The sequence below is a fragment of the Canariomyces notabilis genome (genome assembly GCF_033297395.1).
Source record: "Canariomyces notabilis strain CBS 508.74 unplaced genomic scaffold N656scaffold_13, whole genome shotgun sequence".
NCBI lineage: Eukaryota > Fungi > Ascomycota > Sordariomycetes > Sordariales > Chaetomiaceae > Canariomyces > Canariomyces notabilis.
The window spans coordinates 1-27,963 of NW_027041835.1; the positions used below are offsets into that span (position 1 = coordinate 1).

The 27,963-nt window shown below is 54.4% G+C and overlaps 13 protein-coding genes across 13 annotated transcripts; 6 read left to right on the forward strand and 7 right to left on the reverse strand.

Moving 5' to 3' along the window:
* Positions 1–399: 399 nt before the first annotated feature.
* Positions 400–2,742, reverse strand: N656DRAFT_779854 (uncharacterized protein). The gene is made up of 4 exons (XM_064815266.1): positions 2,363–2,742; positions 1,102–1,897; positions 604–1,049; positions 400–547 (listed from the first exon to the last, which is right to left on the reverse strand). Exons 1-4 carry the CDS (start codon positions 2,549–2,551, stop codon positions 476–478), a joined length of 1,503 nt encoding a protein of 500 aa, XP_064669332.1. The 5' UTR covers positions 2,552–2,742; the 3' UTR covers positions 400–475.
* A 234-nt stretch (positions 2,743–2,976) lies between these two features.
* N656DRAFT_779856 (P-loop containing nucleoside triphosphate hydrolase protein) lies at positions 2,977–6,321 on the forward strand. The gene has a single exon (XM_064815267.1). It carries the CDS (start codon positions 3,378–3,380, stop codon positions 6,045–6,047), a length of 2,670 nt encoding a protein of 889 aa, XP_064669333.1. The 5' UTR covers positions 2,977–3,377; the 3' UTR covers positions 6,048–6,321.
* Positions 6,322–6,354: 33 nt separating this feature from the next.
* On the reverse strand, positions 6,355–6,903 carry N656DRAFT_710539 (uncharacterized protein; the record flags this gene model as incomplete). Its single annotated transcript, XM_064811683.1, has 3 exons — positions 6,355–6,460; positions 6,503–6,669; positions 6,838–6,903. 3 exons carry the CDS (start codon positions 6,901–6,903, stop codon positions 6,355–6,357), a joined length of 339 nt encoding a protein of 112 aa, XP_064669334.1.
* A 1,560-nt stretch (positions 6,904–8,463) lies between these two features.
* On the forward strand, positions 8,464–10,570 carry N656DRAFT_798657 (uncharacterized protein; the record flags this gene model as incomplete). Its single annotated transcript, XM_064817788.1, has 5 exons — positions 8,464–8,512; positions 8,609–8,796; positions 8,870–9,345; positions 9,400–9,851; positions 9,906–10,570. 5 exons carry the CDS (start codon positions 8,464–8,466, stop codon positions 10,568–10,570), a joined length of 1,830 nt encoding a protein of 609 aa, XP_064669335.1.
* Positions 10,571–11,346: 776 nt separating this feature from the next.
* N656DRAFT_779859 (proliferating cell nuclear antigen) lies at positions 11,347–12,502 on the forward strand. Its single transcript, XM_064815268.1, has 5 exons — positions 11,347–11,401; positions 11,473–11,516; positions 11,593–12,022; positions 12,082–12,371; positions 12,428–12,502. Exons 2-5 carry the CDS (start codon positions 11,475–11,477, stop codon positions 12,443–12,445), a joined length of 780 nt encoding a protein of 259 aa, XP_064669336.1. The 5' UTR covers positions 11,347–11,401; positions 11,473–11,474; the 3' UTR covers positions 12,446–12,502.
* A 750-nt stretch (positions 12,503–13,252) lies between these two features.
* Positions 13,253–14,787, forward strand: N656DRAFT_845617 (Ribokinase-like protein). Its single transcript, XM_064819206.1, has 5 exons — positions 13,253–13,316; positions 13,375–13,385; positions 13,461–13,540; positions 13,625–13,955; positions 14,024–14,787. Exons 1-5 carry the CDS (start codon positions 13,263–13,265, stop codon positions 14,637–14,639), a joined length of 1,092 nt encoding a protein of 363 aa, XP_064669337.1. The 5' UTR covers positions 13,253–13,262; the 3' UTR covers positions 14,640–14,787.
* A 106-nt stretch (positions 14,788–14,893) lies between these two features.
* Positions 14,894–15,603, reverse strand: N656DRAFT_798660 (dUTP pyrophosphatase; the record flags this gene model as incomplete). The annotated part of the gene is made up of 2 exons (XM_064817789.1): positions 14,894–15,153; positions 15,261–15,603. The coding sequence occupies 2 exons, from the start codon at positions 15,601–15,603 to the stop codon at positions 14,894–14,896; spliced, it is 603 nt and encodes a 200-aa protein (XP_064669338.1).
* A 555-nt stretch (positions 15,604–16,158) lies between these two features.
* On the reverse strand, positions 16,159–17,206 carry N656DRAFT_798661 (uncharacterized protein; the record flags this gene model as incomplete). The annotated part of the gene is made up of 2 exons (XM_064817790.1): positions 16,159–17,046; positions 17,099–17,206. The coding sequence occupies 2 exons, from the start codon at positions 17,204–17,206 to the stop codon at positions 16,159–16,161; spliced, it is 996 nt and encodes a 331-aa protein (XP_064669339.1).
* Positions 17,207–18,680: 1,474 nt separating this feature from the next.
* Positions 18,681–20,232, forward strand: N656DRAFT_768952 (eukaryotic type KH-domain (KH-domain type I); the record flags this gene model as incomplete). Its single annotated transcript, XM_064813664.1, has 3 exons — positions 18,681–19,220; positions 19,270–20,149; positions 20,210–20,232. 3 exons carry the CDS (start codon positions 18,681–18,683, stop codon positions 20,230–20,232), a joined length of 1,443 nt encoding a protein of 480 aa, XP_064669340.1.
* Positions 20,233–21,112: 880 nt separating this feature from the next.
* Positions 21,113–21,569, reverse strand: N656DRAFT_798663 (uncharacterized protein; the record flags this gene model as incomplete). The annotated part of the gene is made up of 3 exons (XM_064817791.1): positions 21,113–21,134; positions 21,206–21,333; positions 21,420–21,569. The coding sequence occupies 3 exons, from the start codon at positions 21,567–21,569 to the stop codon at positions 21,113–21,115; spliced, it is 300 nt and encodes a 99-aa protein (XP_064669341.1).
* A 1,723-nt stretch (positions 21,570–23,292) lies between these two features.
* N656DRAFT_789962 (cysteine proteinase) lies at positions 23,293–24,003 on the forward strand (the record flags this gene model as incomplete). Its single annotated transcript, XM_064816825.1, has 1 exon — positions 23,293–24,003. The coding sequence occupies one exon, from the start codon at positions 23,293–23,295 to the stop codon at positions 24,001–24,003; it is 711 nt and encodes a 236-aa protein (XP_064669342.1).
* A 761-nt stretch (positions 24,004–24,764) lies between these two features.
* On the reverse strand, positions 24,765–25,694 carry N656DRAFT_710924 (uncharacterized protein; the record flags this gene model as incomplete). The annotated part of the gene is made up of 3 exons (XM_064811711.1): positions 24,765–24,936; positions 25,020–25,133; positions 25,243–25,694. The coding sequence occupies 3 exons, from the start codon at positions 25,692–25,694 to the stop codon at positions 24,765–24,767; spliced, it is 738 nt and encodes a 245-aa protein (XP_064669343.1).
* A 352-nt stretch (positions 25,695–26,046) lies between these two features.
* N656DRAFT_710908 (arsenical-resistance protein ACR3) lies at positions 26,047–27,345 on the reverse strand (the record flags this gene model as incomplete). The annotated part of the gene is made up of 4 exons (XM_064811710.1): positions 26,047–26,685; positions 26,741–26,848; positions 26,908–27,050; positions 27,117–27,345. 4 exons carry the CDS (start codon positions 27,343–27,345, stop codon positions 26,047–26,049), a joined length of 1,119 nt encoding a protein of 372 aa, XP_064669344.1.
* Positions 27,346–27,963: the final 618 nt, after the last annotated feature.

Sequence of the window (27,963 nt, forward strand, 5' to 3'; positions counted from 1 at the left end):
CGCTTCATGATTGGCAATCTCGGCAGTGAATGAGTGAAACTATGAGTGGGGCTGTGCCACTTGCTATAGGTTGCTCCTTCATAGGTGCTATATATACGGAGTACAGTACATACATTACATACATACCTTACCTTACATAAGGTACCTACCCTACGGTGACTACTTAGGTACACATCAGACCAGACCTGCAAAAGTGATGGTATTTAGCGTCTGTCTGAGGAGCGAGGGACTCAGCAAGAATATAGAATCCTGTCGCAGAACAGCATGCCGTCGGTGGCTGGTTGCGAGCAAATACTATTACTGTATGAACAACTCTCGCTTTAGAAGGGGCAGCGCAGCTTTTACCACGAATCATCAGCTTGTATTAACTAATCTCGCCGACAAACTAAGCAACGGCCATGAGGCTGATATCAGAGCCAATACCGTAATGAACCTGGGAATAAAGACATGCATTGAATAGGCGAGGAAAAGATGATCACCGATACCGCCCAAACTTGGTGTCCATTCGCTGCTGGTTTCGCGCGATACTGTCCCGAGCAGTATCAGCCTTAGAACGGCACCGTTAGCAGGCTCCTCCCTTGCAGTACACGGGAAATTACTTACAAGTTCCGTCATGGATGAAACTTCCACAAGCTGTTGATCGATCACCCCGCGTTGGAGAACGGCAATTTGGTTAAGGACGCGAGCCTTTTGTTCCAACCTGGGTACTAGTGCGTCAATCTGTTCGTTCAACTCCCTCTGTTCGCCGGTGTCGTCCTCGAACTCAAAAGCGGAATGGTTCTTCTGCTTATTGGAACCAAGAAGTGGTTTTTGTCGCGTCCCTTGCTCGAGGAGCTGATTCAGTTTCTCGAGATTCTGCCTCGACTGGACTTCATCCCGATCCAATTGCTCCAACCTCTGCTCATTTTGTAGCTGCACCATCTTCTTCTTTTGTTCCCGCGCTGCAGTACGGGAGCTGCTGTTCTGTATCCAGCTCGCGGGATTCGCAATGCTCTTCTTGGCGATCTCCAGGTCGGCCATGTTAAGCTGGCTTATGCCAGCCTCGCCCTCTGTGATGTGAATTAGTTGTGGAAATAAAAGAATGTCTCTGAAGCCACGTACGTGATGCTACAAGACTCTTTTTGGTGTGCTGTAAGCTATCTCCTTGCTCCAACAGCGTCTTGGTCAAGCTGCCGAGCATAGCAATGCCGTCATCAAATTTGGCTTCAGTGCGCTCGCCAGTGTTTAAAGTGGCACGCAACTCGTCGACAATCGCATTCTTGGTCATCTGGACTTTAGCTTCCTCTCTCTCTTCCTCGGTCATTTCCTCCATGTTTGCTGGAAGTCCGGATGAGGGAACCGTAGAATTGAAGCCATCGTAATTGGCAAATGAACCCCCAGTGGAACCACTCAGCCCGCCGTATCCGCCTCCAGCGGCAGCAGGGCGTGAGGAGAACTGGCTGTTTTGCGCCTCGGTGCTGCCGTATCTCTGGCCTCCGAAGCCGTCTGCAGCTCCGAACTTGTCTCTCGGATACCCAGATCCCATCGAAGGGTTAACCGAGTTGAAACCAGGGGCAGGACTGCTGCCTCCCGTTGAATAGACGGGAGGCGAAGGGCTGTCTTCCCGATAAGGCGGAGGAGCAGTCTTGTTGCTGCCAAATGTGTCACTGCGGCTTTCGGGGCCTATCATTCTATTCGGAAGGCCACTAGGGCGGACACTGGACGGCAAGCCCACGCGGGATCCGCCCGGCGGCCCGGCATTACGCTGCGAGTTTTCGGCGTAGTACTGGTTGCCATCGTATTGAGAAGGCGATTGCTGTTGGAGATAAGGGTTTGAACTCGAGGGATCGGAGCTTTTGTCTGGTTTGTCCTTGTCGCTTGACTTTCGAAGGAACCCAAATCTCCCCATGATGCTTTGCTGCAGACAGACAGATCAGTATTGACCAAGCAGATGAAGCAGTGGTCAAGTTGTGTAGACGGGATGACCAGAAACAGAAACAAGAGAAAGGCGATGAATAGACAAGTTCAGGAACTGGGTGTTCAGATATGATGGAAGAGACAGGCGAAGCGGTGGGCGGTTTGGACCCCGAGCAACCCCTGTCTTGAATTCGTTCCAGAGTGCGGACGGATCGGTAAAATTGGGAACCTGAGGTTTGGGGTCATGGCAGTGGCGGCCTTGTTACTGACCAGTGACCACTTGCGTCGCGTGCTGACGACCCTGAAGTCTCCGCCCCAGCAGCCATGCTGGCAGTGGAGGCGCAGTCACACCCCAGCGGTGTCGTGCAATGCAAGGAGAGTGTTGCTGATTCGCCACACGATGGAAGTAACTGCCTGCCGGTCGAAACCTCGAAATAACAGGAGACGTTGCCAAAGCATTTCTCACCTTGGTCTTGCAACTTGAGCCTTGAACCACCTTTCCCTCTGTTGATAGCCTTTTCTTCCGGAACCATTGTAGCCATTTCCATGGCCCCTTGGGTCGTGGCAGCTGTGCTTGGGCTTGTGATTGGCACTGATCTCCGGTCGCGGGTGGGGACCAGGAGTAACTAGGCGGAAGCCCCACCATATTCTCCATTTTCGCTCTTGGAGGATCGACTGATTGATGTGCGCGTCGTTCACGTCGTTGTGATGCTTGTGGTAAGCAGTGCTCTGTTAAGTGTCTTTGAGCTTGTTTCTGCTGCTGCCCATTGCATCCGTCTCTGACAGGAAAGTCGACAAAGGAAAACGAGGACAGCCGGACAGATGCTTTTCTCGTATTGGTATTGACATCAGAGTCAAGGCGGTACAGGACTAAGCCGCACCTTCCCACCGTTATTTTAGGTACCTCGTCATCTCAAAGCTCACGTATGTACAGTACTATACTTGACTAATCTGTACTGTAATGTATGTAAAATACATACACTGTGATACTATGTAGTTACGTTATGTAATCTGTAACGCTAACCTTCGTCTTCGTTTCTTATTTGTATGGCCACTACCTTACCGATGGGAGTCATCAAACCTCAACTTGATGACTTCCATGTTTCTCTACCTTTTACCAACTGGCCCAGAAGTCCCGTCTCTAAGCACACCAACGCAGCAGTTTTGGCAGTGCAGTCATTCAAAATGTTTACTCTCTAGATTACTGACGGATTGTCTAGAGCATTCTGTAACTGCCCACTAGGCATCGTCCTCCAAACTCATTGTCGTCTTCCTTTTCTGTTCGCCCACTTATGATCTCCAAGATGATACCACGAATACACAACCTTCTCCTTGCCATGACTACCGACTTTGCAATATATATAGCCTGTCGAACCTGCTAACTGTGCTCTCGACACTTTGACAATCATCCTTTTCCATCGGATTGCTCTGCTCGGCATTGCACCAGACACTATTCCAACGCCAGTGTATCGGGAAGTCCGATGTCTGTTTTCACTTTTGATCCCGACCCGCCCAGGGTCGCCTCTCCATGGCTGAGATCAGGAGATTCTCGAGAAACCCACTCTTCGGATCGGCCTGCAGTGCGGCGGGGAGCTCTTGGATTCGGACTTCTATCCGACTATGGGGTGACTAAGCTGGAGCCAGAACCTCAGGATGGGCCGACTGAGTATAAGCTTCACTTGCTACTGAGGCCGCGCAGAAAATATGAAAGGATCAGCACGGCGACTCGAATCTCAGGATCGACCCAGTCACGACCTCCTGCCGACCCTAAGACGCTGAAGTCGGCTCTTATCGCCCCTGGGCCCTCCAGTTCTTCAACTCAAACCCGCCAAGATCGACTTGAGCATCTTACAACCCAACTTCTCTGGAGATTGCAGCAGTCATGCCCATACCATGCCGGCACTGCCGCTCCTGGGCTTGTAATTCCACAGCTACCTGACGACAGTGTTGCGCTGAATGCGCCTGTTAAGCTGGGCAAGTTGCTTCCCGGCTTGGAAGCATCGAGGGGAGCGCTCTATGAGATTGGTGTTGCCGACGATGGCACGCTGGCGGGCTTAACTAAGGACGAAATGGACGAGAGCCTTACCACCCTCCGAGTCATGGCCGCAAGCCTAGGATGCAATGTGGAGGTGCTCCGTATGTTGGTTGTCGGGGACTGCGCTTGGATTGAGCCAACCGGCTCTGAAGATTCCTCGGGTTCGGAACCTGAGGGCGTTTGGCAGCAGGCTAAGTTGTGGGTTGCCGAAGCACTGATTACGCCCGATTTGCGACCCCGAGATCCCAGCCAGACACCGACTACCTCCGGGTTGCCAGGAACGGTGCGGTTGGCCGAGGCCCTGCCTGACCCGAAGCAAGGACCTCTCACGATCGACCAGTTGCGCGTTACGCTTACAGGGCCAACCACGTCGGGGAAATCGACACTCCTAGGCACGCTCTCCACTGGTACTCTTGACAATGGGCGCGGAAAGGGCCGGCTTGGCCTCCTAAAACACCTCCATGAAGTTGCTTCTGGCATCACATCGTCTGTCACGCAAGAGCTCGTTGGCTACAACGACGGTGAAATTATCAACTATGCCCACAGCGGTGTTGAGTCCTGGATAGATATTCATGACTTTACAAGAGATGGCCGACTCGTCTATCTCCTGGATTCGGCTGGCCATCCGCGATACCGGCGGACCATCCTCCGCGGTATCGTAGGTTGGGCCCCTCACTGGACCTTGCTCTGTATAGCGGCGGACAGCGGTGAATTGACTTCGGCTGCTGGAGCCACATCTACCTCGCTGGAAGTGCTGGGCCCAACCGGTGCTGATGTCAACCTGGTTTCGGCTCATCTTGATCTCTGTCTCCGTCTTCGCCTTCCCCTGGTCATCGTTATCACAAAATTGGATCTGGCTAATAAGCTGAGCGTGTCTACTACGCTCAGCAAAATCCTCTCCAGTGTTAAAAGAGCTGGTCGAATACCCAAAATGGTGAAAGCGGGACCAGCGAGTAATTCTGATTTCAGCCGCGTGTCAGAGTCGGATAAGGAATCCGTCAAGGACGTACTGGACTGCATGCTCTCGAGCGATGATCCATTCTCATTGGTCCCTATCGTGCTTACCAGTGCAGTGGATGGGCGAGGCGTCGGTTCGCTTCATGCCCTGCTCCAGAGTCTTCCGCTGCCTCCTACGCCGACCTCACACGACTACATCGGTGCGGCGCTGAATCCAGAGCAGCCGGCTTGCCTGTTCCATATCGAAGACAAATTCAGCCTCCCCGCTTCCTACGCCCTAGCAACAAGTGACGCCGACCAGCAAACCGACCATGGGACTGTGGTTGCGGGCTATTTACGGTTCGGCAGCCTGTCGATCGGCGACAAGGTAGTAGTGGGTCCGTTCCCATCCGGCGACGACGACTCTCACGGGGCGACTCCTGAGGAGCGGTCATCCGGCGGAATTGTCGGTAGCTATGGCCTCTCAGTATCCCACCCATCCTCGGCAGAACTCAGCCGCGCCGCCTCGAGGAGCACCGTCTCCGCGTCAGCCATCAAGGGCGAGTGGCACACGGCATCCATCGTCAGCATCCGCAACCTCCGCCTGCCCGTGCAGACACTCACGGCGGGCCAGGTTGGGTCCATCGGGATGGTGTTCGACCAGTCCAACCAGGGGGATCTCGCCATCTCTCGCTCCGCCGGCCGTTCGCCGATGACGACAACGACTACGACGCCTAGGCTGCGCAAAGGCATGGTGCTGGCCGTGCCTAGTCAGCACATGGTCTCGTCAGGCTTGTCTCTGCAGGCTGTCAGCGGGCTGACGGCCGTGTTCGACCAGGATAATCAGGGGGCCGCCTCGCTGTCGCTTGGCTGCCTGGTCAACATATACGTGGCAAGTGTTCGCTCGGCCGCGAGGGTCCTGCGTGTCTCGAGAGTCAAGTCGGAGGATAGTGGCGGCGGGGGTCGGGTGCCTGGGGACGAGATTGATGACCTCTTTGGTCCAGCGGAGGATATGGAGGTGCAGGATGCAGATATGAGCTGCGTCGAGGTGCAGCTGGAGTTGTTGTCAACGCGCGAATGGATCGAACTGGGGTCGCGGATCCTGATTCTTGAAGGTGGGAGCAAAGACAAGTCGGGGTTGGAAGGCTTTGTGGGTAAAGTGGTTGAGATTGCCGAATGAGGATGAGCTTCTGGGGGTTGTTTTGATATTTTTGTTTCCTTTCCCCTTTTTCCTCTTGCCTACGTTTATGCCTCTCTGCCTTGCATATATCTGGCTTCTGATTTTCAATTGTTTTCCTGCTGATCTGGTTATTTCACAGTCTTTTCTGGACTATATATCCATCTGCATGGTATTGGGTAGATGGAGGTCTTTGAACTCGATATCTTGCCATATTTCTATCAATTAGAAATAGACAAACACTCAACTTATTGACAATACGACACTGACGCCTTACACCATCCCCCTCCTTCCTTTAGGCCAAAGCACATCACGCTCTCACTAACCCATAAAACAACGTCCATGTGAGAATAAACCCCGCCAGCCCGTTCATCAACCCGCCGGCCCAGAACTCGAACGGGCCGCGGAAGTACCTGCTCGTGTCCAGTGGGAGTTTGCTTTTGCTCTCTGACGATGACGGTCCGGCAGTCAACGAACTCGGCGCAACGCGCACTAGGTAGAAAAGCGCTGAGGTAAGAAGTGAAAAGGCGAGGTAGAAGAGGAAGCCATCGTATGATTCCAGGCCGAGGATCCCTGCGCTGACCCCGAAGAGGGAGGCGGTTAGGGATTGCAGGTTTTGGAGTGTCTGTTTGACAAGTTAGACGGGATCGGGTAGGTGGCTAGTCGTTGTATTGGGGTCCTATATGGGGTGTGCGGCTGCGGCCGGGGTTGTGGGCGAGAGGGGATGATAGGTTTGTTGGTAAAGGTCTGGGAGGGAAGTGGAGTTCGGAACTAGAAACGATAGAAAGCTCACCCTTGAATTGTGCACAAGCGACTCTTGCACGATGGGGGATATTTGGAGTTCGAGCTCGGAGGGCATGGTTTCGGTTTTAGTGAATGGATGGTCGCCTGGTCGTCTCGAGAGGGCGGGTTCAAGTTTCGGTCGGCGGTTTGGCCGCGCGGTCTGATGCAGTCGTGAATTAACTGCGACCCGGGTCCGGACTGGTCTGGATGCAGGGAATTTATTTGACTTTCTTTGACAATACCGTCGTCGTCGTTGGGCAACGCGGATCGGTGACTGTCGTTGTTGACGATGCGGCTGACGATTGAAGTCGCTGTGATGTGTGCTGTGGACCGTGATGCGATGCAGTGGCACGCTACCGGATGATAGGTACCCGTTTGAGTGGGTCGCTAAATGAGCCCCACATGCATGAATCCCGGTGGGGCCGAGGCCCCCGATGTACGTGTACTACCGTACGGAGGTTGGGCCAAAAGTATTCACCACCCTCCTGCTGGTGCCAAGCCTGTCTGCGTGTGAGAAGCTAGAGGGAAGAGAGACACACTGTGTTTTCTTTGAGAATAGCGTTCCCTCGCAAACCTCACTGGAGTGGGTACTGAGGTGGCCCTGTAATTGGCCCTGTAAATGGGCATACTATGGTGGGTTACAGTGCCTCATTATAGGTGGCTGGCCGCAACTGTGCCAACCATACTGTATCCGGGGCCTTGGCATTCTTGGCAAGAGGAAGGTGGTGAATACTTTTGGCCCCAACCTCCGTACTTACAGTGCATACAGCTTATAGGGTAATATAGCGTAATACCATTACGGTTCAGTCTTCCGAGATTGCTACGGAGTAGCAGGGTTTGTGGAATGTAGTGGCTATTTCAGGAGCTGCTGTATCCGTCCGTGGTCTGTTCGATTGAGCGACAGTGAAAGCAGCGGGAAGAATGGCTGGACGTACTTGGGATGACTCAACACCAAATCAGCCGTACAAGAAAGACTTCTACAACATAACATAGGCGTAACTGCTGGGAATGACGTTGACTGTGACGCAACCATTCCAAGGGACAAAGACCCTTGGTGTGGTTGGAGCATACCGTAATATTACGGAAATCCGGGGCTGTCTCTGGAAAGTTTAATGAAGAGGTCGCGCGACAAGGGTCGGACACGACCTTCCTAGTCCAACCGTTTCACCAAATTTAATGAACTGTACAATACAAGTTCCTTCGGTTGCAGAGGTATCATTCCCGGTGGATATCTACTTTCATCAGACGCCAGCACGACGTTGAGCAGCACCAGGGAGGTCGCCCGTTCCTCCACTGATTATCTCCACATTGCCCCCCGAGCTCCTTCCTCTGCCCCCCGTACACTACTATATCACTGGGCTTTGAAGCAGAACCATACACAAAGGCTACCGAACCGGCAACGCACAACGCTAGCGAGCAGCCCACAGCGTCTTGATCCATCTCCCGTCGCCGCCGCCGCCAGGGACTTCGTTCGCGACTAAGGCTGGTGCCACAAATCTCGTACTCCCGACTCCTGTAACACTCCGGGTACAGTATCATAAGTTGGGAGCAGCAACGACGGTCCCTGGGTGTGCGCTGGCAGGCAGATGGGGTGCTGGTGCCACAGCCGCTTTTACCTTCCGTAGCAGCGTCGTCCATGGAGACTGTCGTACACGACCAAACGCCTCTTGCTGAGTATCTGAAGGGTCAGTCAATACCCCGTGCCCGTTGCTTCGCAAGTCCCCGGAAACTCCTCTGGAGACAAGACCTTGGACGCGTCTGACATCCTGTTGCAATGACAGGTGAAGGCGAAGAACAGCACGACTGGCCCGCGCCGTCTGGTTCGGACCATCACGATGAATCGCCGCCGCCGAGCCCGTCTTTCGCACCGGTAGGGCGGCCGATGGTGAGGAAGCGGTTTCGGAACAAACTTCCCGCTCCCCTGGACCTCCCACGCGTGAACAGGCTGCGGTCGTTGCACAGCTATTCGGTGAGAGCGATCTTCGGAATGCGCTATGGGAAGTCCTGTGGCTGACCTTCTGCTGTTCCCTGTTGCGCAATAGAAAGCAGTCGCATCGAGGATAGACCGTGCCGATAATCACAAGTTTATTGAACAATTCCGGTACACGATTGTCGCGTCGCAGTTGTTAAGCAGCGCCTCTATCGCCGGCCAGACCAGTTCATATAGTCGACCGAAGGATTCACCCGAGCTTCCTCAAAATCCGGTAGCCCCTACATCAACAGGGCTGTTGATAACGGCTGCCTCGGCGCTGGTCGTTGCGTGGGTAGTCAGCTGGCTTTCCTCCGGGGGATATGCGCAGTTGACAAAGAAGCGCGTGGCATTCGGGGCAGCTCTCCTCGCTGCCGTCGGCTTTGTATCACACGCCTATATCCGGCAACAATGGCTTAGGCATTTGCGGAACCAGGCGCTGACCGAGGTGACAACCTTCGTTTCCAGATCGCAGGACTTTGACAGCGCATCCAGCGCTGCTTTGTCTCTTGTTCAGGAGGTCGAGCTTGTTTCCCGGGGCTACAGGATGTAAGTCAAGATGCACCCACCTTATGTCATTCAGGGAACTTACACAAGCTATAGAAGCGCACCATTGCCTCCTATCAGTCGGATAGAGGACAAGTCTCAGAACCGCCGTTGCCGCAGGCTGCGCCAGGCGCTCAGAGAGCGATTATCGGATATGATTGAGAACCACATGCAGGTGTCGTCAGTAGTCAAAGCCTTCGCCGAGCAGCTTGATCTCGAGAAGTATTATGATGTGTATGACATCAGCGACCTAGACATCTCAGACGCAATGCAAGGCTTCTCAGAACGCGAATTTGAGGATAAAGAGTCACTGAGGACTTTGAAAATTGCGGCTGCCCGTTTCCATACCATCCGGAAGATTACGCTGTGCTCACTACTCGCCTTTGAGGCGAGGGGAGACAGTACTGACTTTCTACGATGGTCGACGGCCGTTGAAGGGCTCAGAACTCTCAACGAGGTGACTCGCCAGAGCTACCAAAGACTTCATGATATTCTCAGTCAAGAAGAGAGTAAGCATACCTCTCCGCTTTCTGCACCGTCACCGCCCATGCTGACTCAGGCAGCGTTCCCGACGATCTCGGAGACAAAACTTCCGCTTTCTCCAGGCCGAGAGAAGCGACGATCTCAGTTCAGCAAACTCAATTCGCTTTCGATGGGCATACGAGGCCTCCAAGCAAAGCTGGCTCTATTACGGGAAGAGTCGGAGAAGACACTCAACGAAGCACCAGATGTGTCTGAGCTGGGCCACAGCCTCATGGCCCAGTACGAATCTATTGGCCAGGACTTAAAGATGCTAACGCAAGCATGGGAGGAGGGCAAAGCTGCCTTGGCATCAGGTATTGACCGGAACGAGAAGCGGCTGTCGTCTCTCAGCGCCGTTCTTTCGCCAGCCACATCGCTTAGTGGTCTTACTACGGTTGAAGAAGGCGGGGCTCTCGATGCACTTCGAGCTCTAACGGGCGAGTCTCCCCGAAGCTCGAGCTTCGGGAGCGCAAAAGGGGATTTGGACGAGGCCGAGGTGTTCGAAGCAGTCTCCTTACCCAGCAGGCCCCGGAGTTTCATGACGAGAGATGAACGGATCGCCAAGATGAAGGAAGACCGAGAGAGGAGAGAGATCGCCAAGGAGAAGGCCGAGGCAAGCCGAGGGATGCTGCGAGAACTCGAAATGGTCATCAACCTACGGCCGAAGCGCGCTACAATGCCCGCACCAGGGCGCCTTTCGTTATGATCGTGACGAGCAAACCAAGCAGAACGGTCGCTAATATCTCCTTTGTTACTGACATTGTGTTTCAATCTTCTTAACGGTGGTTTGGTGACTTGTATAGAGGCGTTCATCTTCTGGGTTGGATTAAGGTTTTGGAGCGCGCCTCATCATCGTCACTAATTTTCAGGGATCAACAGGACCATCCATGGCGTTTCAAACGGCTGGGCATCGCTACGAATAGAAATCCGCCTTGTAATCAGACTTTGGAAACAACATGCATAATCAACCGCGGCTGGAGGACAAATGTCCGCAACTCTCTTGTTTACTGAAGTTTTACTGTATCAAACCAGGAGTTTGGGGGTTTAGGTTCCCCTTTTAGCTGTATTGTACGATACATCTGCAACATTGACTGCGTACATGAACGAGACCAACGCGACTTTAATGTTGAGTAGTAAGAATGGAGGCTAGCTGGCGCTATAACGGCTCTACTAACTTACTAGGTACCTTGACATTGTGTGGAATTGTTTACATTACTATCGGTGCAGTCACAATTACACTTCTCCTGACAGTAAATTACAGTACTTCTAGCTTGCGCTGTAGAACCATTAGAGCAGTGCCCTGGAGCTAGCCCAAAAGGGAAATCAATTTAACTCGTAGTCGCGTCTTCCTTCCTGTCAAAGCGCGTCGCGTGTGATCTCTCTTCTCTTCCCCTCCACCATCAAAACCGCATTTTCCACCCACGAATCCTCCGCCTCAAATCTCTATATCCTGTTTAAGCTTCCTGCCAGCGTGATTCCTGTACGAGACACACAACCGAAAGCCATTTCTCCTAAAGACCACACGACAACTCATTCAGTAAGCTCAGTCCTCTATCGGCTGGATTCTTCATGTACGCCCCGGCAGGCAACAGAAGCTGACAGAAGCAGATATGTTGGAAGCGAGGCTGGAGCAGGCGAGCATCCTGAAGAAGGTACGCGCAATCCCCCGTGGCATCCTCTCTATCGTCCCGCGAGGTACACACTGCTCTAACGCTTCTCTCCACCCAGGTTGTCGATGCGATCAAGGATCTGGTGCAAGACTGCAATTTCGACTGCAATGACAGCGGCATTGCCCTGCAGGCGATGGACAACAGCCATGTTGCTCTTGTGTCCATGATGCTCAAGGCCGAGGGCTTCTCGCCATTCCGCTGTGACCGCAATATCGCTCTCGGCGTCAACCTAACGTCGCTCACTAAGGTACTACGCGCGGCGCAGAACGAAGACATCCTGACGCTCAAGGCCGAGGATGCACCCGACGTCCTCAACTTGGTCTTTGAAAGCTCCGAGACGGACAGGATCTCTGAGTACGACCTGAAGCTTATGGATATTGATCAAGAGCACCTGGGCATTCCGGACACAGACTACGCGGCAACAATCACGATGCCGGCCTCCGAGTTCAAGCGCATCACAACGGACCTGATCGCCATGTCCGAGTCCGGTATGTGGGAACCGAGCTTGTCATCCGCGGGAAAGCGCTCGCTTACACGGACTGCACAGTTACCATCGACGCAAACAAGGACGGTGTCAAGTTCTCGTGCCAGGGCGACATTGGCAACGGCTCTGTCACCCTGCGGTCACATACCAACGTGGAAAAGCCAGCCGAGTCCATCTCGATCGAGCTCAGCGAGCCCGTCTCGCTGACTTTCTCCCTCAAGTATCTGGTCAACTTCTGCAAGGCTTCAGCGCTCTCAAACTCGGTGAAGATCTGCCTCTCAAACGAGGTGCCTCTCCTCGTCGAGTACAGCTTGGCAGGCAGCAGTTATCTGCGTTTCTACCTCGCACCAAAGGTATGGGACGATCAGCCTTCTTTGAACTCGAGGCGTAGACTAACCGACACGCGAAGATTGGTGACGAGGAGTGAAAGAGGCCGTTCAACTCAGAGGTTGATGAAAATGTTGATACGACGGTCATGTAAGGGTTGGCTCTGTGCATGGATACCAACAATGGCCCCGCGGTTGATGCTGTCCGAAGAGGACGCATTGGCAGAGTCATGTCATAGAAACTTGCGGCCGACATGCCAGCGGACCTGTGATACTTTATGGTAATGAAACTAAAGTACCTTAGCCAACTTTTCCCTCGTCTGCAATCCCACACATCAACAATTATAGGTCTAAGCTTTTCTCTCAACCTCAGGAGGTTTTCATGTCGAGTCAATAAACCTCGTGCTGGTATTGCCCTCATTTTCCTCTCTTCCCCCCTGTTTCTCCTTTGCGGGCCTCCATCAGTAGTGCGGGGCTGCCTGACATACGAGATAGCGGGGTAATCCCAAGAGAGCTTCTGTCATGCAGCAGTTGAAGTTACCCGACTTATGGGTCCATACATTGACCTGTCATCTTTTGGCTGGACGCTTCCAGAAGGCAAAGCTTCGATCTCCAGCCTGGTCCGAAGTTCGGGATTGGTTCAATGACTTCGGGCGACAACGGCGCGGGTGCTATCGGCTCATAGAGTCATAACCATTAAATCTTCGTTCTGCCGAGCACTTCTCCTTCATAACATGCTACCTTTTACGAAAGGTTGCTTCCATTGTTTCCCCTGACATTTGTTACGTTTTCTCTGCCTCGATACCCCATAAATCGAATACTTCTGCGGCTAGCTACAAGCGGCATTTGCTTTATTGAAACCCTACTGTGTCCTCCGGAACTGCCTGTCCCGCACCGCTACATTGTCGACACCCAGCTATGAGTGAGAGCTCTCCGATTCCCGAAACCCGCGTGCTAGCGGTCGCCAGTCATGTAGGACGCATCGGTCAACTTCTACCTGCTGGTACTCAATGCTAATACAGTGCTCAAGGTCGTTTCCGGGTGAGTCACCGCCGAAATGGCCCTCTTGTCTCTCTTTGTACGCTGTGCGTCGCTGACGGAGAGCACTGCTTCAAGATATGTTGGCAATAAGATCGCCGTGTTTAGCATGCAGTCGCTGGGCTGTGATGTGGCGGCGCTGAACACCGTGCAATTCAGTCCGTTTCCCCGGCCTTCCCTACCTACCCGTCCTCACCGCGAAGGCGCGCTTTGCAGTTTGGTCCTAACTCGGTCCCCGGCAGGTAACCATACCGGGTACAGGCAATGGACGGGCTCGCGAGTCTCTGCGCAAGAGATCACCGACTTGTATCAGGGCCTCAAGCAGTCCTACCTTGACGACTTTGACATGATGCTCTCTGGTTACGTCCCCGGGGCGGCAGCGCTCGAAGCGGTTGGGCGGATAGCAGAGGAGCTGAAGAACAAGGCCAAGTCCAAACCGGGGAGCTTCTTCTGGGTACTGGACCCGGTGATGGGTGACAATGGCACCCTCTATGTGGCGCAAGACGTCGTGCCCGTGTACAGGAGCCTGGTACACCACGCAGATCTAGTCCTACCCAACCAGTTCGAGGCCGAGTCTGTCCTTTCCTTCCTTTGTCCCTCGCCCGTTGCACAACTCCACTAACATTCCCCCTTGTAAAAAGGCTCCTTTCGGAGGTGGAGATAACAGACATGGCCTCGATCGGGCGCGCCATCCGGGTCATGCATGAGCGCTACGGCATCCCGCACATCGTAATCACCTCGGTCTCGCTCCCGCACCCGGACCACCCCGTCTCGTCGCTGTCGGTCGTCGGTTCGACTATGACCTCTGACCGCAGGCCGCGCCCTTTCAAGATTGTCTTCCCCGCCATCGACTGCTATTTCAGCGGGACGGGCGACATGTTTGCCGCGCTGATGGTCGTGCGGATGCGCGAGGCCGTGCACAATGGCGGGACGGGGAGCGGGTTGATGCAGAGGCAGTCCTGGCTGAGCGACGACAGCGTGGATGCCCTCGACCTCCCCCTTGCCCGGGCCGCCGAGAAGGTGCTTGCGAGCATGCACGAGGTGCTGACCAAAACTGCGGAGAGGATGGAGCAGACGATGGAGAAGGCCAGAGCCGATATGGCGGCGGACGTGGACGGGGTGGGCATTGCCGGAGCAGAGGAAGCGCACAAGAAGAAGCTGCATCTGCTCAGGAGCAAGGCGGCCGAGCTGAGGCTGGTTAGGCACCTTGATAGTTTGCGGTTTCCGAAAGTCGAGTTTCGCGCGACGAGGCTGTGAGGGCACGAGGCATCTGGCTCGAGTTTTTGCATATGCATCTTGGCTTGTGGGCATCATAGAAGAGCGATAGACCGTGGCTTACATCATGTAAATGTCAAGATCTGTTTGATCTGTATCGTTTCATCCATCTCCTCGAACTCGTACCGAGAAATAAGTCTATTGGACCGTCCGATTCGCCCGGGATTCCATCCCGTGTTATGTCCATTCCGTGTAATGCAGCTTCCAAACAATCTCAACCTAAAACTCCGTCATAATTAATTCATCCCGGTGCTGCCGAACCCGCCCGCCCCTCTCACGCTCGCCTCCAGCTCCTGCACCTCGACGACCTCGGGTGTATAGATCCGCTCGACAACCAGTTGTGCGATCCGGTCGCCCTCCTTGACCTCAAAGTCGGCTTCGCCGTGGTTGAACAGCAGCACCTTGAGCGGCCCCCGGTAGTCGGCGTCAATTACGCCCGCGCCAGTGTCAATGAAGTGCTTTGCGGCGAGTCCGGAGCGGGGTGCGATACGGCCGTCTATTGGACACACGAACCCGTCGTGAGCAATCACTAATATGAAAAAAGAAACGGGAGAGGGTAACAGAAGTGAAAGTAAGCTTTGAAGTGGTCGGGAGAGCACTTACACGTCCCTGCCGGCACGGCCAAGCTGATGTCCGTATCAACCATGCCCTTGCCCCGCGCGGGAATCGTCGCGTCGCGCGCCGCGTACAGGTCGTACCCTGCGGCGAAGGCGCTGCCGCGGGTTGGGAGGCGGGCCTTGTCTGAGAGTTTCTTGATGAGCAACGGAGGGGGCTGTTGCTCTGCTGCTGCGGTGGAATGGTGGACGCCGCCGTTGGAGGAATCCATGGTTTCGCTGTCGGCGGTCGTCTTGATGCGCTTTGCGGGAGGGGAGGTGGGGACGATGGGCTCGTTCTGCGTGGCCGTGATGTTGTTGTTGTTGCTGCTGCTGCTGGCGTCAACGGTCATGTTTTTGAGACGGGCTCTGTTGTTCTTGGCTCGGTTGTCAGGTGAAGTAGGACTCAACTGAGGGTGAGTTCTCTGCTTTTGCTTGCTAAGTACGCCGCCGTTGAAATGAGACGCGTCTTGTCGACGCGTAAATTGGTCGGTGGATCCTACTGCAGGGGCTCGCGGGGCTGGGTCCACTTTGAATCACGGCGCTCTGATTGGTCAATTGGAATTCTCGGCTGTCGAATGGGCGAAACCTGTTACCGCATAATCGACAGGAAGTGGCACTTTGATGAGTGTTACTGTATTGTAATGTCTCTGTATCTAGGCGACGCCCTCGCTGTGCTTCATGCGCTTATCGTCATCCACGCCAAAGCAAACGTCATGCAGCAGCCCGTACTATGCTCATAAGACTCGGAGGTAGTCATTATTCTGGACGTTTTCCACACAGCATTCGCCAGGGGGATCGCCGGCACAGTTTGATTGTCGCCTTGATGTAACAGCGGGGGATTTACTGTTACAACACGTTGAGCCGTTGACTATGTTCCTGCTACCTTCTCGAGGCTTCTGAACCGCCTAGCCATCCAGTTCCCGCCCAAAGTCGACCAGCCGTAACCTCTGAGCATCCTTGGGGTGGAATACTGCGACCTTTGATCGGACTAGAAACCGAGCCGCGGCGGACTCGCGCGGTATTTCCACATATGCCGTAGAGGTGTCACCCCCAGATTCCATCAACTTGTTCATGAGCTGCACAATGAGATCGCGCATCTCTGTGCTGGCGGCCGATATCTCATCCCTTTCACGTTTCCTTTTGTTTGGTTGCCCCTGCTGCTCAGCAGGGCCCCATATCTCGTCGATCCGCTTCTGCCGCCTGTCCTGGTCCTGTTGGGCTTTCGCCTTCTTCAACTTCCCGTGCGCGTTGAATCCGGAGATCAGATCGTCTGGGTCGATCTCTGTCAAATCCCCTACTACCGGTCCGCCTAGCTCCTCCGCAGCTAGCATAGGCCCGAGGTGTTCGCCAATAAACCAATCCAGTTGTTTCATGAGGTCTGATGTCTCCTTGTCCCAGTGGTTCTTCTGCTGCTTCAGTTCGGTAATGCGTTCCTTGGCAATCTGCTCTTCAGTCTTCTCCTGCCTGTTTTCAAGTCCTTCGCGCAGGAGTTTGATGCGGTTTTCCAGTGCCACCTGCAAGGCTTGCTGCTCACGCAGATTTGCTCGCTCGGTATCTATCCGCCGCTCAATCTGCTCCAGCAACGCCGCCTGTTTGTCGTTGTACTCATTAGACTCCGCAATGGTCTGGTGCGCGCGCCGCATTGCTAGCAGCGCCGGCAGCACAGATTCCGGCGAAGGTAGGAGCGGCTCTGACTCTGCCACATCATGGAATGCCTTTGTCATGATCTTCATGGAGTCGTGTTCCGATATCCCGCCCTTAGAAAGGGGGTTTCGGCTGGCGGATGCCCTCAGCTGTCGAATAGCTTAGCAAGGTGGATACGGAGCGATACGTCTGAACACGAACCTGTTGCAAGGCAGCCTCGAGCTCTTTTCTTCTTCCGTCCAACTCCTGGAGGGTTCGCTGCAGCTGAGCTTCGTATACGGCATCGGGCTGGCCAGACGCGGCTTCCATTGTGGCTGACCTGGACTGTCCTTCCAACAGAATGCTTGCCGGAAAGTTGTCTATGCAGCTTCAATGACAAAAGCCACGTGTAGTCTCTCAAGCAAGAGTAAATGTCGACTCTCTAGTCTATACTGGCCGCGATGAGTGAGGGGTGCTTCCTTGCCGCATCCAACGCGCGAGTTACTGTCGTTGCTGACGCGACAGAACATTGGTCAGAGCATAAGGGTAAAGGGAAACCCAGCAACCATATTCTGTGGTCATAGAAGCCAGTGCCTCTCTTGTTGGAACCCTTGGCTTCCAGTATATTGAACGGCGTAGTACCGCAGTGCCCAGGCGGTCGCCAGTGGCAGGATGAGTTGGGAAAGTGGTAACTTACAGCACTCACAGTGTACGGCTGGGCCCCCGACGCGGTCATTTTATAGAGGATGGGATGAAGTGCAGCGGTGCAACCCAACCAGATTTGGCCCCACTCACACCAGCTCAAGTAGAAGGTGCCTTCCGGCCGATCATTCGTTGGACAGGGTCCCGTGCACCGTGCAGAGGCAGGTGAACAAGGCTGCAGCCCTCCACGCAGGTTTCAGCAGTTTCTCCTGCCAGGCGTCTCCAAACTTCTCTCGAGACAACCGTTTCCCCAGCAGTATCAAACTTCCCCTTTGCTTGGTTTCCTGCTCTTCAACGGTTTGTCGAGCAACCAAGGAGCACATTTCCTACTCCTCCTACCTTCTCTTTCTCCAAGTGGTTTTCGTTCGCCATCGGCTCGACTGCGCGATCGACCGCTAGCGATACTTTAGGCTTGCCACCGCGCGCAATTCCTGATCGCGCTGACCGAACGGCAATCCTCCATCTCGTCGTAGCGTGGCAGCAGCCTCGCAGTAGACCGGAAGACCGCAATTTCGAGCTAACGAACTGAACCGATTCGGAATATAAATCAAGCCGTGTTTGCTGGCTTGACGGGCAAAGAAAGGTTTGAGATACCTTGAGTGCTTCCACCAAGAGCTGCCTTCACTCCACGCCCTCTTACCTTTACGCAACCTTCCACCTCACCTCGTTGGAACAGCTTCTCCTACTCTTTTTCTTTCTCCCCTGCTGAGTCTATCTCTCGTCCACCGCGCGCTGTCCTCGACAAGTTACCGTCACCAATCACCAGTCGTTTGCGCGCTGCTGCACAGAACCTCGGTCGGGTTTTGGGACCTCTCCTATCACTGCACGCGCCTCAAACCACAGCCTTTCCGTCTTTCCGCCATCACTGCCCCGTTTTGCACAGCATCGCCCGAGGGCTCTCACTTCATCGACCCACTCAGAGCTTCATCTTTTCAGCTTGACGCCCGAATTGAGTACACTCAACCACTACACCTGCACGTTTTCTTTGGAAAACCCCCAAGGTGTAGATAACAGCGATACTTCAATTGAAAGAACGTCGAGCGCCACGGCAATTGGACAGAGCATTCCTTCGCGACGTGAAAGACTCCGTATCTAACCCACAATGTCCGCATCACCGCAACCGACTCAGTCCGCTAAGCGGCCCCTTGAGGAAACATCCTCTCCGTCTCGCACCGATCAGCCCGAGGCCAAGCGACTAGCTTTGGACAAGGTCATCAAAGATCAAGAGGAGACTGCGGAGCCGATTGCTGCCAGCAATGGCGACACCTCTGCCGCCCCGGCCTCAACCTCAGAGGCCAACGGAACGGCCAAGCCGAACGGAGAGAAATCGGACGTGAAAGACGTCCAGGGTGACACGATTGTTCCCGATGCCCCCGAGACCAAACGCATCACCAGCACGGCCAGTGGCAGCACATCGCAAGCCCAGTCAAATCCTCCCCCGGCAAGCCACGACGAGACCACCTGGATCCATGTTCGCGCCGTGATCTCGAGTCCCGAGGCCGCCACCATAATTGGAAAGGGTGGTGAGAATGTTTCCAAGATCCGACAGCTGTCTGGTGCCAAGTGCACTGTCAGCGACTATCAAAAAGGCGCTGTGGAACGTATTCTCACAGTCAGCGGTGTCGTCGACGCTGTTGCCAAGGTACGGCAGCATCTCCCTTTTGCAAACCTTGATGCTAATCCAGTTGCAGGCCTTCGGCTTGATTATTCGAACGCTCAACAACGAGCCCTTGAACGAGCCCTCGAATCAGCATTCCAAGACCTATCCGCTTCGTCTTCTCATTCCTCATATCCTTATCGGATCCATCATTGGCAAGGGCGGCTCCCGGATTAAAGAGATCCAGGAAGCATCGGGCGCCCGGCTTAACGCGTCCGACTCTTGCCTTCCCCTGTCTACGGAACGCTCGCTGGTTGTGATGGGCGTGGCTGATGCCGTTCATATCGCCACCTACTACGTCGGCAGCACACTCCTAGAGCAGCTCAATGAGCGCTTTGGTGGCGCTGCGGCTTCAGCCTATGCAACTCGCAGTGGTGGCCCAGCTGGCGCTGTTCCGGGCGGAATGCAGGTAATTCCTTATGCCCCTCAGCCCGCCGGCGGCAACTACGGCAATCGCGATCACTACAATCGGGGTCGTCCGGACCCCCGTGGCCATCATATGCCCCCCCAGCCGTATGCTCCGCAGTACGGCCACCCTGGCCAGCCACACCACAGCCCTGCCCCGTTGCATTATGGTGCTCAACCCGCCGGTGTCTATGGTGCGGCCCCGCACGTGCCACCCCACCATGCTGGCCATGTCGGACCCCAGCCTCATGTCGGTCCGCATGGGGCACCGGTGCCTGTCGGTGGTGTCATGCCCGGAGCCCCGCTCACTCAGCAGATCTACATTCCGAACGATATGGTTGGCGCCATCATCGGAAAAGGCGGCCAGAAGATCAACGAGATTCGGCAGATCAGTGGCAGCGTAATTAAGATTAATGAACCACAGGACAACAGCAATGAGCGCCTCGTTACGATCACTGGCACAGAGGAGTGCAACAGGATGGCGCTCTACATGCTGTACTCTCGGCTCGGTAAGCTCAGAGAGCAAAACCACAATCAATTCTTGCCTTAGCGATACTAATATGCTACAGAAAACGAGAAACATCGGATCTAGGCGCACCGAAACACGTCGATACCCTGCCGATCAGACCCGATGTCGCGGTATTCTCCCTATTCTTTCACGGTTTCGACGGCGTTTGGGGGAACGGTTCTCGGGGTGAAGCAGAAAAGCACTTTGCTGTCTCGTTGACGATTTCTGCCCCAGACAGGTTATGAGTGGTCTCTTCCCAGTTTATAGCACTCACATTTTGAGACCCCGATAATGAGTCATTTCGGTTCTGCACCTCACGTCCTGATTGTTGGATCATCTCTTGGCATTCCCCAGCCTTTCCCGTGATGCTTCACTGCCCTGCTGTGATCCAATGTCCCACCCGATGCTCACAGTCAAACTGCCCCTCCCAGACTGGATATGCATCGCTGAGCAAAGCTCCCAGACACTTACCAAGCCTTTACAGGCGATCTTCATGATTACTGCTAACTGCTAGTGCTACACCTTTAGGAACTCTTGACCGGGAGCGCATAAACGCCGGTATACAACACCCGAACGAGGATTTTCAATTCCAAAGATAACGCATAGGTATCATCAAGGCAAATTGATTGATTCAGTCAGGTGTGTAGTGGAGGCAGGCACTTGAGAGGACAGGTACAGAATACCCGAGAGCCGTCACCACAACGATAACCGTGATACGTCCTGCGCTTAGCTCCATAAAACGGATCAACCGGCGATTCCATGATGTACATACAGTGTGCATATGTGCAATCTTGAATATCTTACAAAGACAAGGACCTTTCCAACGCCTCGTGGTCGCTAACCAAAACCCAACGCCAGACAAGATAACCGACTGATAACAGACTGTTGATGACAGGTAAAACTAAGCAAACAGCTTAGGTCTTCCAGCCCTGCTCAGGGTCTGGTATTTGCCCAGGCTGCTGTCTTATTTGTTGCCGCGCACCCAGCTGAACAAAAGTAGGTGGACATGCCGCATTAGCTAGGCCTGCTCAGAACCTGATATTGAAAGATGACATACTTGTTCCACATCTGGCCGATGAAACCTGGGGGCGGCCGCTGCTCGTTCAAGCTCTGCCGCCGGGCGACAGAGGCGGGGTCGTCTTTGCGCTTCTGAGCAGTGAGGCCCTCGAAGAGGTGGCCTGAGGACTGTGTTCAGAAAAGGTGGTTTGGTCAACTTATGTCCCATAATGGATCTGAAGCGGTCCGGTGTGCGGGTAAGTGATAGAACCTACCCGGCGCCGAACGGGCGTGGAGAAGCCAGCCGCGTGGGCAGCTGTTGCACTGGGCGAGAAGGTTGCCTGGGTAGCTGCCGTACTGGCCGAGGAGGTAGAGTCGGATCGGCCGGTACGATACTCGGTACCCGAGGGGATGTTGTCGGCCATGGCTATTCTATGGAATGGGGAGTTGCTTCCTGATGGATTCAGGAGGTTTTAAAATGGCTTGTTGGGGGCTTCCGTTTCTGCCAACCAGTCCGTGTGGCAAAGAGTCGAACAGCTTGATGATCGTCCAGCACAAGACAGAAGAGGGAGGGCAGGAGCGGGGTTATAAGGAGGCGGACAAAGCGGAGGGCAAAACAACTGTTACTCAGTACTGGCTCGAGACTGGTAACGGATTACCAACGCCTCCGCCCTGCTTCTCATGTGAGCTCTCGATCTTACTGCTCGATCCTGTCGATGCTAATCTACACTGTCAAGGCGAGGGAATTGAATGGGGCATCGGTGCCATTGGACCGCCTTACAGTCAGTCATGATGACTTCACCAATGAGAAATTGCACCGTTTGTCTGGCAGTAAATGGGGTTATGGTCTGGAGCCCTCCTGCGGGGAAGGGGACGTTCTACCCCAAGTCGTGTGCCTTAAGGAGGTACAAGTAGCGGCCGGGCGGCCAACTCTGGAGCTTGCAGCAATCTAGAAGTTCCATCGTCAAGCTCAGTACTTTGATGTCTTAGCTCGACCCCGCAGCCGTGGGTTGCCGCTGTTTGGAGTACACATTGGAGAGCCTATCAGACGGGCTTGAATGTGCAGCAGATTATGCAGTACGATGGCAGTGGGCTCATGGGAGCAGCTCCTCCGTTTGAAGGGAGGGAAGGGTGGACATGACTGCGAGCATCAGACCACTGGGAGTTGTTGGTCCCCTGGAGCTTAAGCCATCATCTCTACCTCATTGATTGTTGGGGCTGAACTTCAGACAGCGAATGGTCCCTCAAGAGGTCGATGGGAGGATGGAAGCTGAGTCGACTTTTGCTATGATGTCATCGTGTAAGAAGCGGACTGGGCTTAAGCTCAAAGTTGAGGTCGATATATTTCTAAATTGGCTAGACACACTCTATACGGCCAGATCCACATAGATAATGAGGCTGTCGCAAATCCTTCTCCAAGATACAATCAGCACCGAGCTTTTGAGGTCCGGCCGTTTGCTGGAAGTGAGTGTCGCGTCGAGGTTGTTGTAGCAATCCCTAGGGTGGGGTAAGCTCATCGGCATATGCGTCTACTAGTCTACTTTAGAACTAGTGTATCGCTATACCGGTAAGCAATGTATGTATGTACAGTACTCCGTACACGGAGTACATGTACTTCCAGACCTCCACAAGCACTCTGTACATACAAGCTCAGCCCTCCTTCAGAATACTCTTTGAGAAACACCACAGTTCTTGAAGGTAGGTAATCATTCACGGTAGCCTTCCTGGCATGCTGCAGTTGAACACGGTCACAATGGATCCAGCCGTATATTTCCAGCCCTGCAGCCCACTACGGTCGAGTCGATGCTGTGCTACCTAGAGAGTAAGGAGGACATGCAGGCAGGAGCTCCTTCTTCAGGCAGAGAGACGCTTACGCGCTCATGGCAACATGAGCGAATGCAAGCTTCCAGCTCTTTAAATCGCCAGCCCGCGAACCATTACCCCCTCTCGCGGCTATTCACGAAACCTCCAAAATCCAAATTAGCTGAGTTGAAAGACTGGCTCGAGAACCTGGGAAGCTGAATATCTCGGCGTATCGTATTGCACAAGATGGCCCGAAAGCACTTTACGATGCTCGGTTAGTGCAAGGAGTTCAAGCAGTTGTCACCTTTAACTAAAGTCCACCCAACAGAAAATAACCCGGAAGTGATGAACGCCCTGGCCAAGAAGCTCGGCCTCTCCGACGACCTGGCGTTTTATGACGTTTACTCCCTAGACGAGCCCGAGCTGTCCGCACATATCCCACGGCCGGTATATGCCTTGCTCACCATCATCCCGCTCACCCCGGCCTGGAAAGAAGACCGCGAAAAAGAAGACGCGGCACTCGGTGACCCAGCTAAATACTATGACGGCAGCCCAGCCGACGCCGGCGAACAGCCCATCATCTGGTTCGAGCAGATCATCGGCGACGCGTGCGGCTCGTACGGGCTGCTGCACTGCGCCATCAATGGCGCCGCCGCCAAGTTCATCCTGCCGGGCAGCACCCTGGAGCATCTGCGCAACGACGCCATGCCGCTGGCCCGCGCCGAGCGCGCGCAGTTGCTCCACGACAGCGAAGCCTTTGAGGAAGCCCACCGGTCCGTCGCCCCGATGGGGGACACGGCCGAGCCTGTCTCTGGGACGCCCCATGCGCACAGAGGCCAACACTTTGTTGCTTATGTCAAGGCGAACGGGCATCTCTGGGAGCTTGAGGGCTGCCGCGACGGACCCCTGGACCGAGGCGAGCTTGGACCCGAGGACGATGTCCTGAGTCCGAAGGCTCTGGCGCTCGGCCTGAAGCGTATTGTCAACCTGGTGGCGGACTCTGGCGTGGAGGACCTGCGCTTCAGTTGCATCGCGCTTGCTCCGAGGCAGGGTTGAGACTCTGTGAGAAGCTCGGGGGCTTTCTGTCAGGTCCCCCTTTTCGTTAAGACGGCCAGCAGCCATCGCCTGCCACCCGGTGCTCCAGTAGAAAGAGAGCCGTGAGCTCTGGCATTCTGAGATTTTGAATATTGCCAGCTTATAGCCAAAAAGCGGGCTGTGAAATGGGGTCGTGGCCGAGGTAGCCGTTGCTCTTGCCGGGTGTATCGGCCTCACGTTCCAAGCAGCCCCTGAGTCTGCAACACCGTTCCCGGCTCCCCAAGCCCAACCCTGCCATCGTGCCCAGCCTTCTGCTGCTGTAAGAGGTTATGCATTAAGCCATTGTGGAAAGGAGTGATTCAAGTCGCTTTGTGAGGCTTGCTTCAATGGGATAGTGTGGCAAAGCCTGGAATCGCTTGTCCTTCGAACACTTGTGGATGGAAACTGGTATGAAGTGACAAGCCACAGGAAATGCAACGTATACTCGACTGGTTCTGGTTCGTACTAAATATCCCTCCCAGTCCACCTGTAGGAGTCGGGGCCATCGTCCGACAGTACTGCCTGCCCGGCTCAGCTGCGTTTGGCGAGTAGATATTTCTTGCATAAACCGCAGAGACGATAGCCGCACTCAATACATGTAAAGATGCTGCGCAACGTGTTAGTTGCTCCCCTTCATGTTACCCTCAGTCCCTCTACTTACGAGCCCCTCTCCACCTCGCCGCATATCATGCAGATTTCGTGGTACGGTTGAGAGTGCCACCCCCTGCTCCGGGTGCTCGCACTCAAGAATGGCCTTCCATCGGTACTCGAGTGAGACAACTGTCCCGCCCGGCGACCTTGTGATGTCTAGTGCTCCTCCAAGAACGCGTTCTAGTTCTGGAGCGCCGGCCGGGGCAGGGACACGTTGGCCAGGTTTTGCCACAGAGGTAGCAAAACTCGTGACCGCAGCGGCAGCTGTAGCAACAGATCGCCAGTCAACTCACTTATGTTCTGTAGTGGCGGGACAGTTGGCCCATCAAGGGCCGGGGATCACTAACATCATATGATAACAACCCTCGACACGCTCCACCACCTGCCCGCAGAAGCGGCACTTCGACCAGGCCTGCTCCTTGGCCAGTTCTTCGACTTTGTTCTTCTCTTCATCGGGCTGACTGTTAGAAATTGTCAGTCAACTTCTTGCACTCTGCAATACTAGGTAGTCCCTTTTCCCAGAATCCCAGGAGCTTCAAATAGGAGCATGCATGGGTGTACGTGACATACCAGTCGCCGGGATGCTTATCCGCCTTGCATCTCGCGCAGGTTTCGTGTCCAAAAACCGGGCAGCGAGCCGCATCCGACGCGATATGTCGCTCGGGGACGAATTTGCCGCAGCCGGAACAGTACGTCTTGTCGGGGGTTTTCCACTCCTCATACTTTGCGCGGTAGGCGTCGACCAGGTCCCGGCCAAGGATGCTAGCAACATCTTCTGCGAGGATGATCTCCATGGGCCCGTCTGGGTTCAGTGGGAACAGGGCATCTCGGTGCTTGACGCAGCACTTTGGGGGGAAGTCTGTGAAATCAACTGCCCTCACCACGTCGAAGAACCATGCGCGGAGGCAGAAGGCGCAGTAGAGTTCGCCGCAGAGCGTTGTGATAGAGTCTTGTTCCTCGACGTCTTCCCAGCACGCACCACACTCGACCCGTCTGTTGACGCCGAAAGAAATGGAGGCCATTGTAGGTGGATGATTTCGTAGGGTTGATATGAGTGCGAGGCCTCGACGCTATTTGCTGTTTGTGCGGGTATCCTGGGATCTATATATGTGCATGTGGTGCTGGGAACAGCGTGGAGCATATGAGGTACGTCTTAACGCCACGGCAATGACAGCTCGCTCCATGACTATAGACAACCACGGTTGGGACAGTTAGATTGGCGGTTTGTTGTTGAAAGACTCGCTTAACACCAAAAATATGATAGCCTGCAGATGGAAGACTTAAGTACACATTAGTTAAGTAATCCCTAATCGGAACCCAACTTGCGTGCTCACCTTTATATCTTTTTAGATACCCTGAGAACACTCCATCACCTTACTCCTTCCACCCAGTCCTCCTGGCATACCACCGGACCCCGTAGACTAACCCGAGCAGCACGGGCACCTCAATCAGCGGCCCGACAGTCGCCGCCAGAGCTTGATCCGAGTGCGGCCCGAACGAGGCCACGGCAACGGCGATGGCCAGCTCAAAGTTATTGCTGGCGGCCGTGAAGCTCTGGGTGACGGAGAAGCCGTATGGGAAACCCATTCTCTTAGTCGCAATCAGCGTTGCGAAGAATATTAGTGAGAAATAGACGACCAGCGGGGCGGCCACGCGCACGACTGACACAATCTGGTGCACGACCTGGGAACCCTGCGAAGCAAACAGGACAAGAATGGTGAAGAGCAAGCCGATCAGCGACAAAGGAGCCACGAAGCGGATGAAATGGGTTTGGTAGCGATCGGGGCCAATGAGAAGGAGTAGCCCCAGGCGGGTGACGATGGCGGCGCCAAGGGGGATTCCGAGGAAGACGCCCACGGAAGTGGCGACTGTTGAGTACGAGATGGTGATCGCGCTCTCTCCGCCGGGGTTGAAGACGCGGATGAAGAGGAGAGATATGGGGGCGAATAGCACGATTTGGAGGAGCGAGTTGGCGGCCACCAGGATGGCGCAGTAGTCACCGTTGCCGCCGGCCTTTGAGCGCACAGTTAGCATCGAGATCATGTAAGCAAAAGGGAAGGGTACATACGAGATTGTTCCAGATCAGAACCATGGCAATGCAACGCGCGATTCCCACCAAGATGAGGCCCTCACGGAGACTCTGCTGGTCCGGAAGGAAAGCCCAAGCGAGGCCAAGCTGTGCTATGTTAGCCCCTGAGGGGAGACATTGGGCGGCATATTTGCCAATTTGCTCACCATGACCAACGGCGCAACAACCCAGTTGACAATAACACTGAAGCCGAGCTGGATCCAGATCTCCCTCGTTTTGAAGACCACATGCAGCTTCTCGTACTGAACTTTGCACAGAATGGGATACATCATGACGAGCAGCCCGATGGCTTCGCCGGCATCACTATTAGCATCCTACACTTGGTTGCTTTTGCTCAGACATGGGAAGCACATACCGATGGGCACCGAAACATCAACAAAGGTGCCCCGTTGCAGCGCCGGTCCAACATCGCCAACAAAGTTGCCGAGGAGGATGCCAATCAGCATCGCCAGGAAGATCCAGACTGCTAGGAAGCGGTCGAGGAGGCCGAGCGATTTAAAGACGGAGTGCGCGGGCTGCGGCGGCTCGCAAGGGCCATTTGGGGCTGGGTTGCTCTGCTTCTCGACATCGCTTCTCGGATCCATGACATCGTTGTCTTTGCTCTTGGTGTCTGTGTCTGTCTGGTGTGGAAGACTGTCGATCGAAGCCATTGTGTGCCTAATTTTCAGGTTTCACTCGCACGGGAAGGACAGAAGGTGCACAATGGACTTGTGATCCTGATGCATTGTAGTAAGAATACAGATATCCCAAAGGAACGGAGTCACTGATATATGTTGGAGATTTTTCGCCTTGTAGACTGCTGTAGTGTAGAACTGCGGTATGTACAGTACCAGACCTTTCCATTGTCGATGTTGCAGCTGCCGAGGCAGGCTAGCCAATCACGCAGGGGCAGTGACCTCCCTCCTTCAGGGTTCGTAGTGAAATAGAGCCAATGAAAGGTGTAGAAAATGTCACTGTGGAGCAGCTTGGCATAGGGCTACGACCGCGGGCTTGGGTGTGGCAAAAGGCAACCGAAGAACATTATCAACGTCAACGTCGGTGTTAATGTTGATGTTTGCAGCGTAACTCGGAAGGTGCTTCATTACTCCGTACACCCAACGGTACCTTATTTGATGAACTTGTCGGCTCGAAGCCTGTCCGTCTAATAAAAGCGTAGGGGCCCTTATAATCAGTAGTGCGATAAAGTACAAAAGACGCTCTGA

What these genes read in the sequence shown, in the direction of transcription:
- N656DRAFT_779854 (XM_064815266.1), bottom strand. Translation starts at nt 2,551, where the DNA reads ATGGAGAATATGGTGGGGCTTCCGCCTAGTTACTCCTGGTCCCCACCC. An exon ending in GCTCAAGTTGCAAGACCAAG is followed by an intron (nt 1,898 to 2,362) that starts GTGAGAAATGCT and finishes GTCTGTCTGCAG; the next exon opens with CAAAGCATCATGGGGAGATT. An exon ending in AAAGAGTCTTGTAGCATCAC is followed by an intron (nt 1,050 to 1,101) that starts GTACGTGGCTTC and finishes TTCACATCACAG; the next exon opens with AGGGCGAGGCTGGCATAAGC.
- N656DRAFT_779856 (XM_064815267.1), top strand. Translation starts at nt 3,378, where the DNA reads ATGTCTGTTTTCACTTTTGATCCCGACCCGCCCAGGGTCGCCTCTCCA.
- N656DRAFT_779859 (XM_064815268.1), top strand. Translation starts at nt 11,475, where the DNA reads ATGTTGGAAGCGAGGCTGGAGCAGGCGAGCATCCTGAAGAAG. An exon ending in AGGCGAGCATCCTGAAGAAG is followed by an intron (nt 11,517 to 11,592) that starts GTACGCGCAATC and finishes CTCTCCACCCAG; the next exon opens with GTTGTCGATGCGATCAAGGA. An exon ending in GATCGCCATGTCCGAGTCCG is followed by an intron (nt 12,023 to 12,081) that starts GTATGTGGGAAC and finishes CGGACTGCACAG; the next exon opens with TTACCATCGACGCAAACAAG.
- N656DRAFT_845617 (XM_064819206.1), top strand. Translation starts at nt 13,263, where the DNA reads ATGAGTGAGAGCTCTCCGATTCCCGAAACCCGCGTGCTAGCGGTCGCC. An exon ending in GCTGAACACCGTGCAATTCA is followed by an intron (nt 13,541 to 13,624) that starts GTCCGTTTCCCC and finishes GGTCCCCGGCAG; the next exon opens with GTAACCATACCGGGTACAGG. An exon ending in CCCAACCAGTTCGAGGCCGA is followed by an intron (nt 13,956 to 14,023) that starts GTCTGTCCTTTC and finishes CCTTGTAAAAAG; the next exon opens with GCTCCTTTCGGAGGTGGAGA.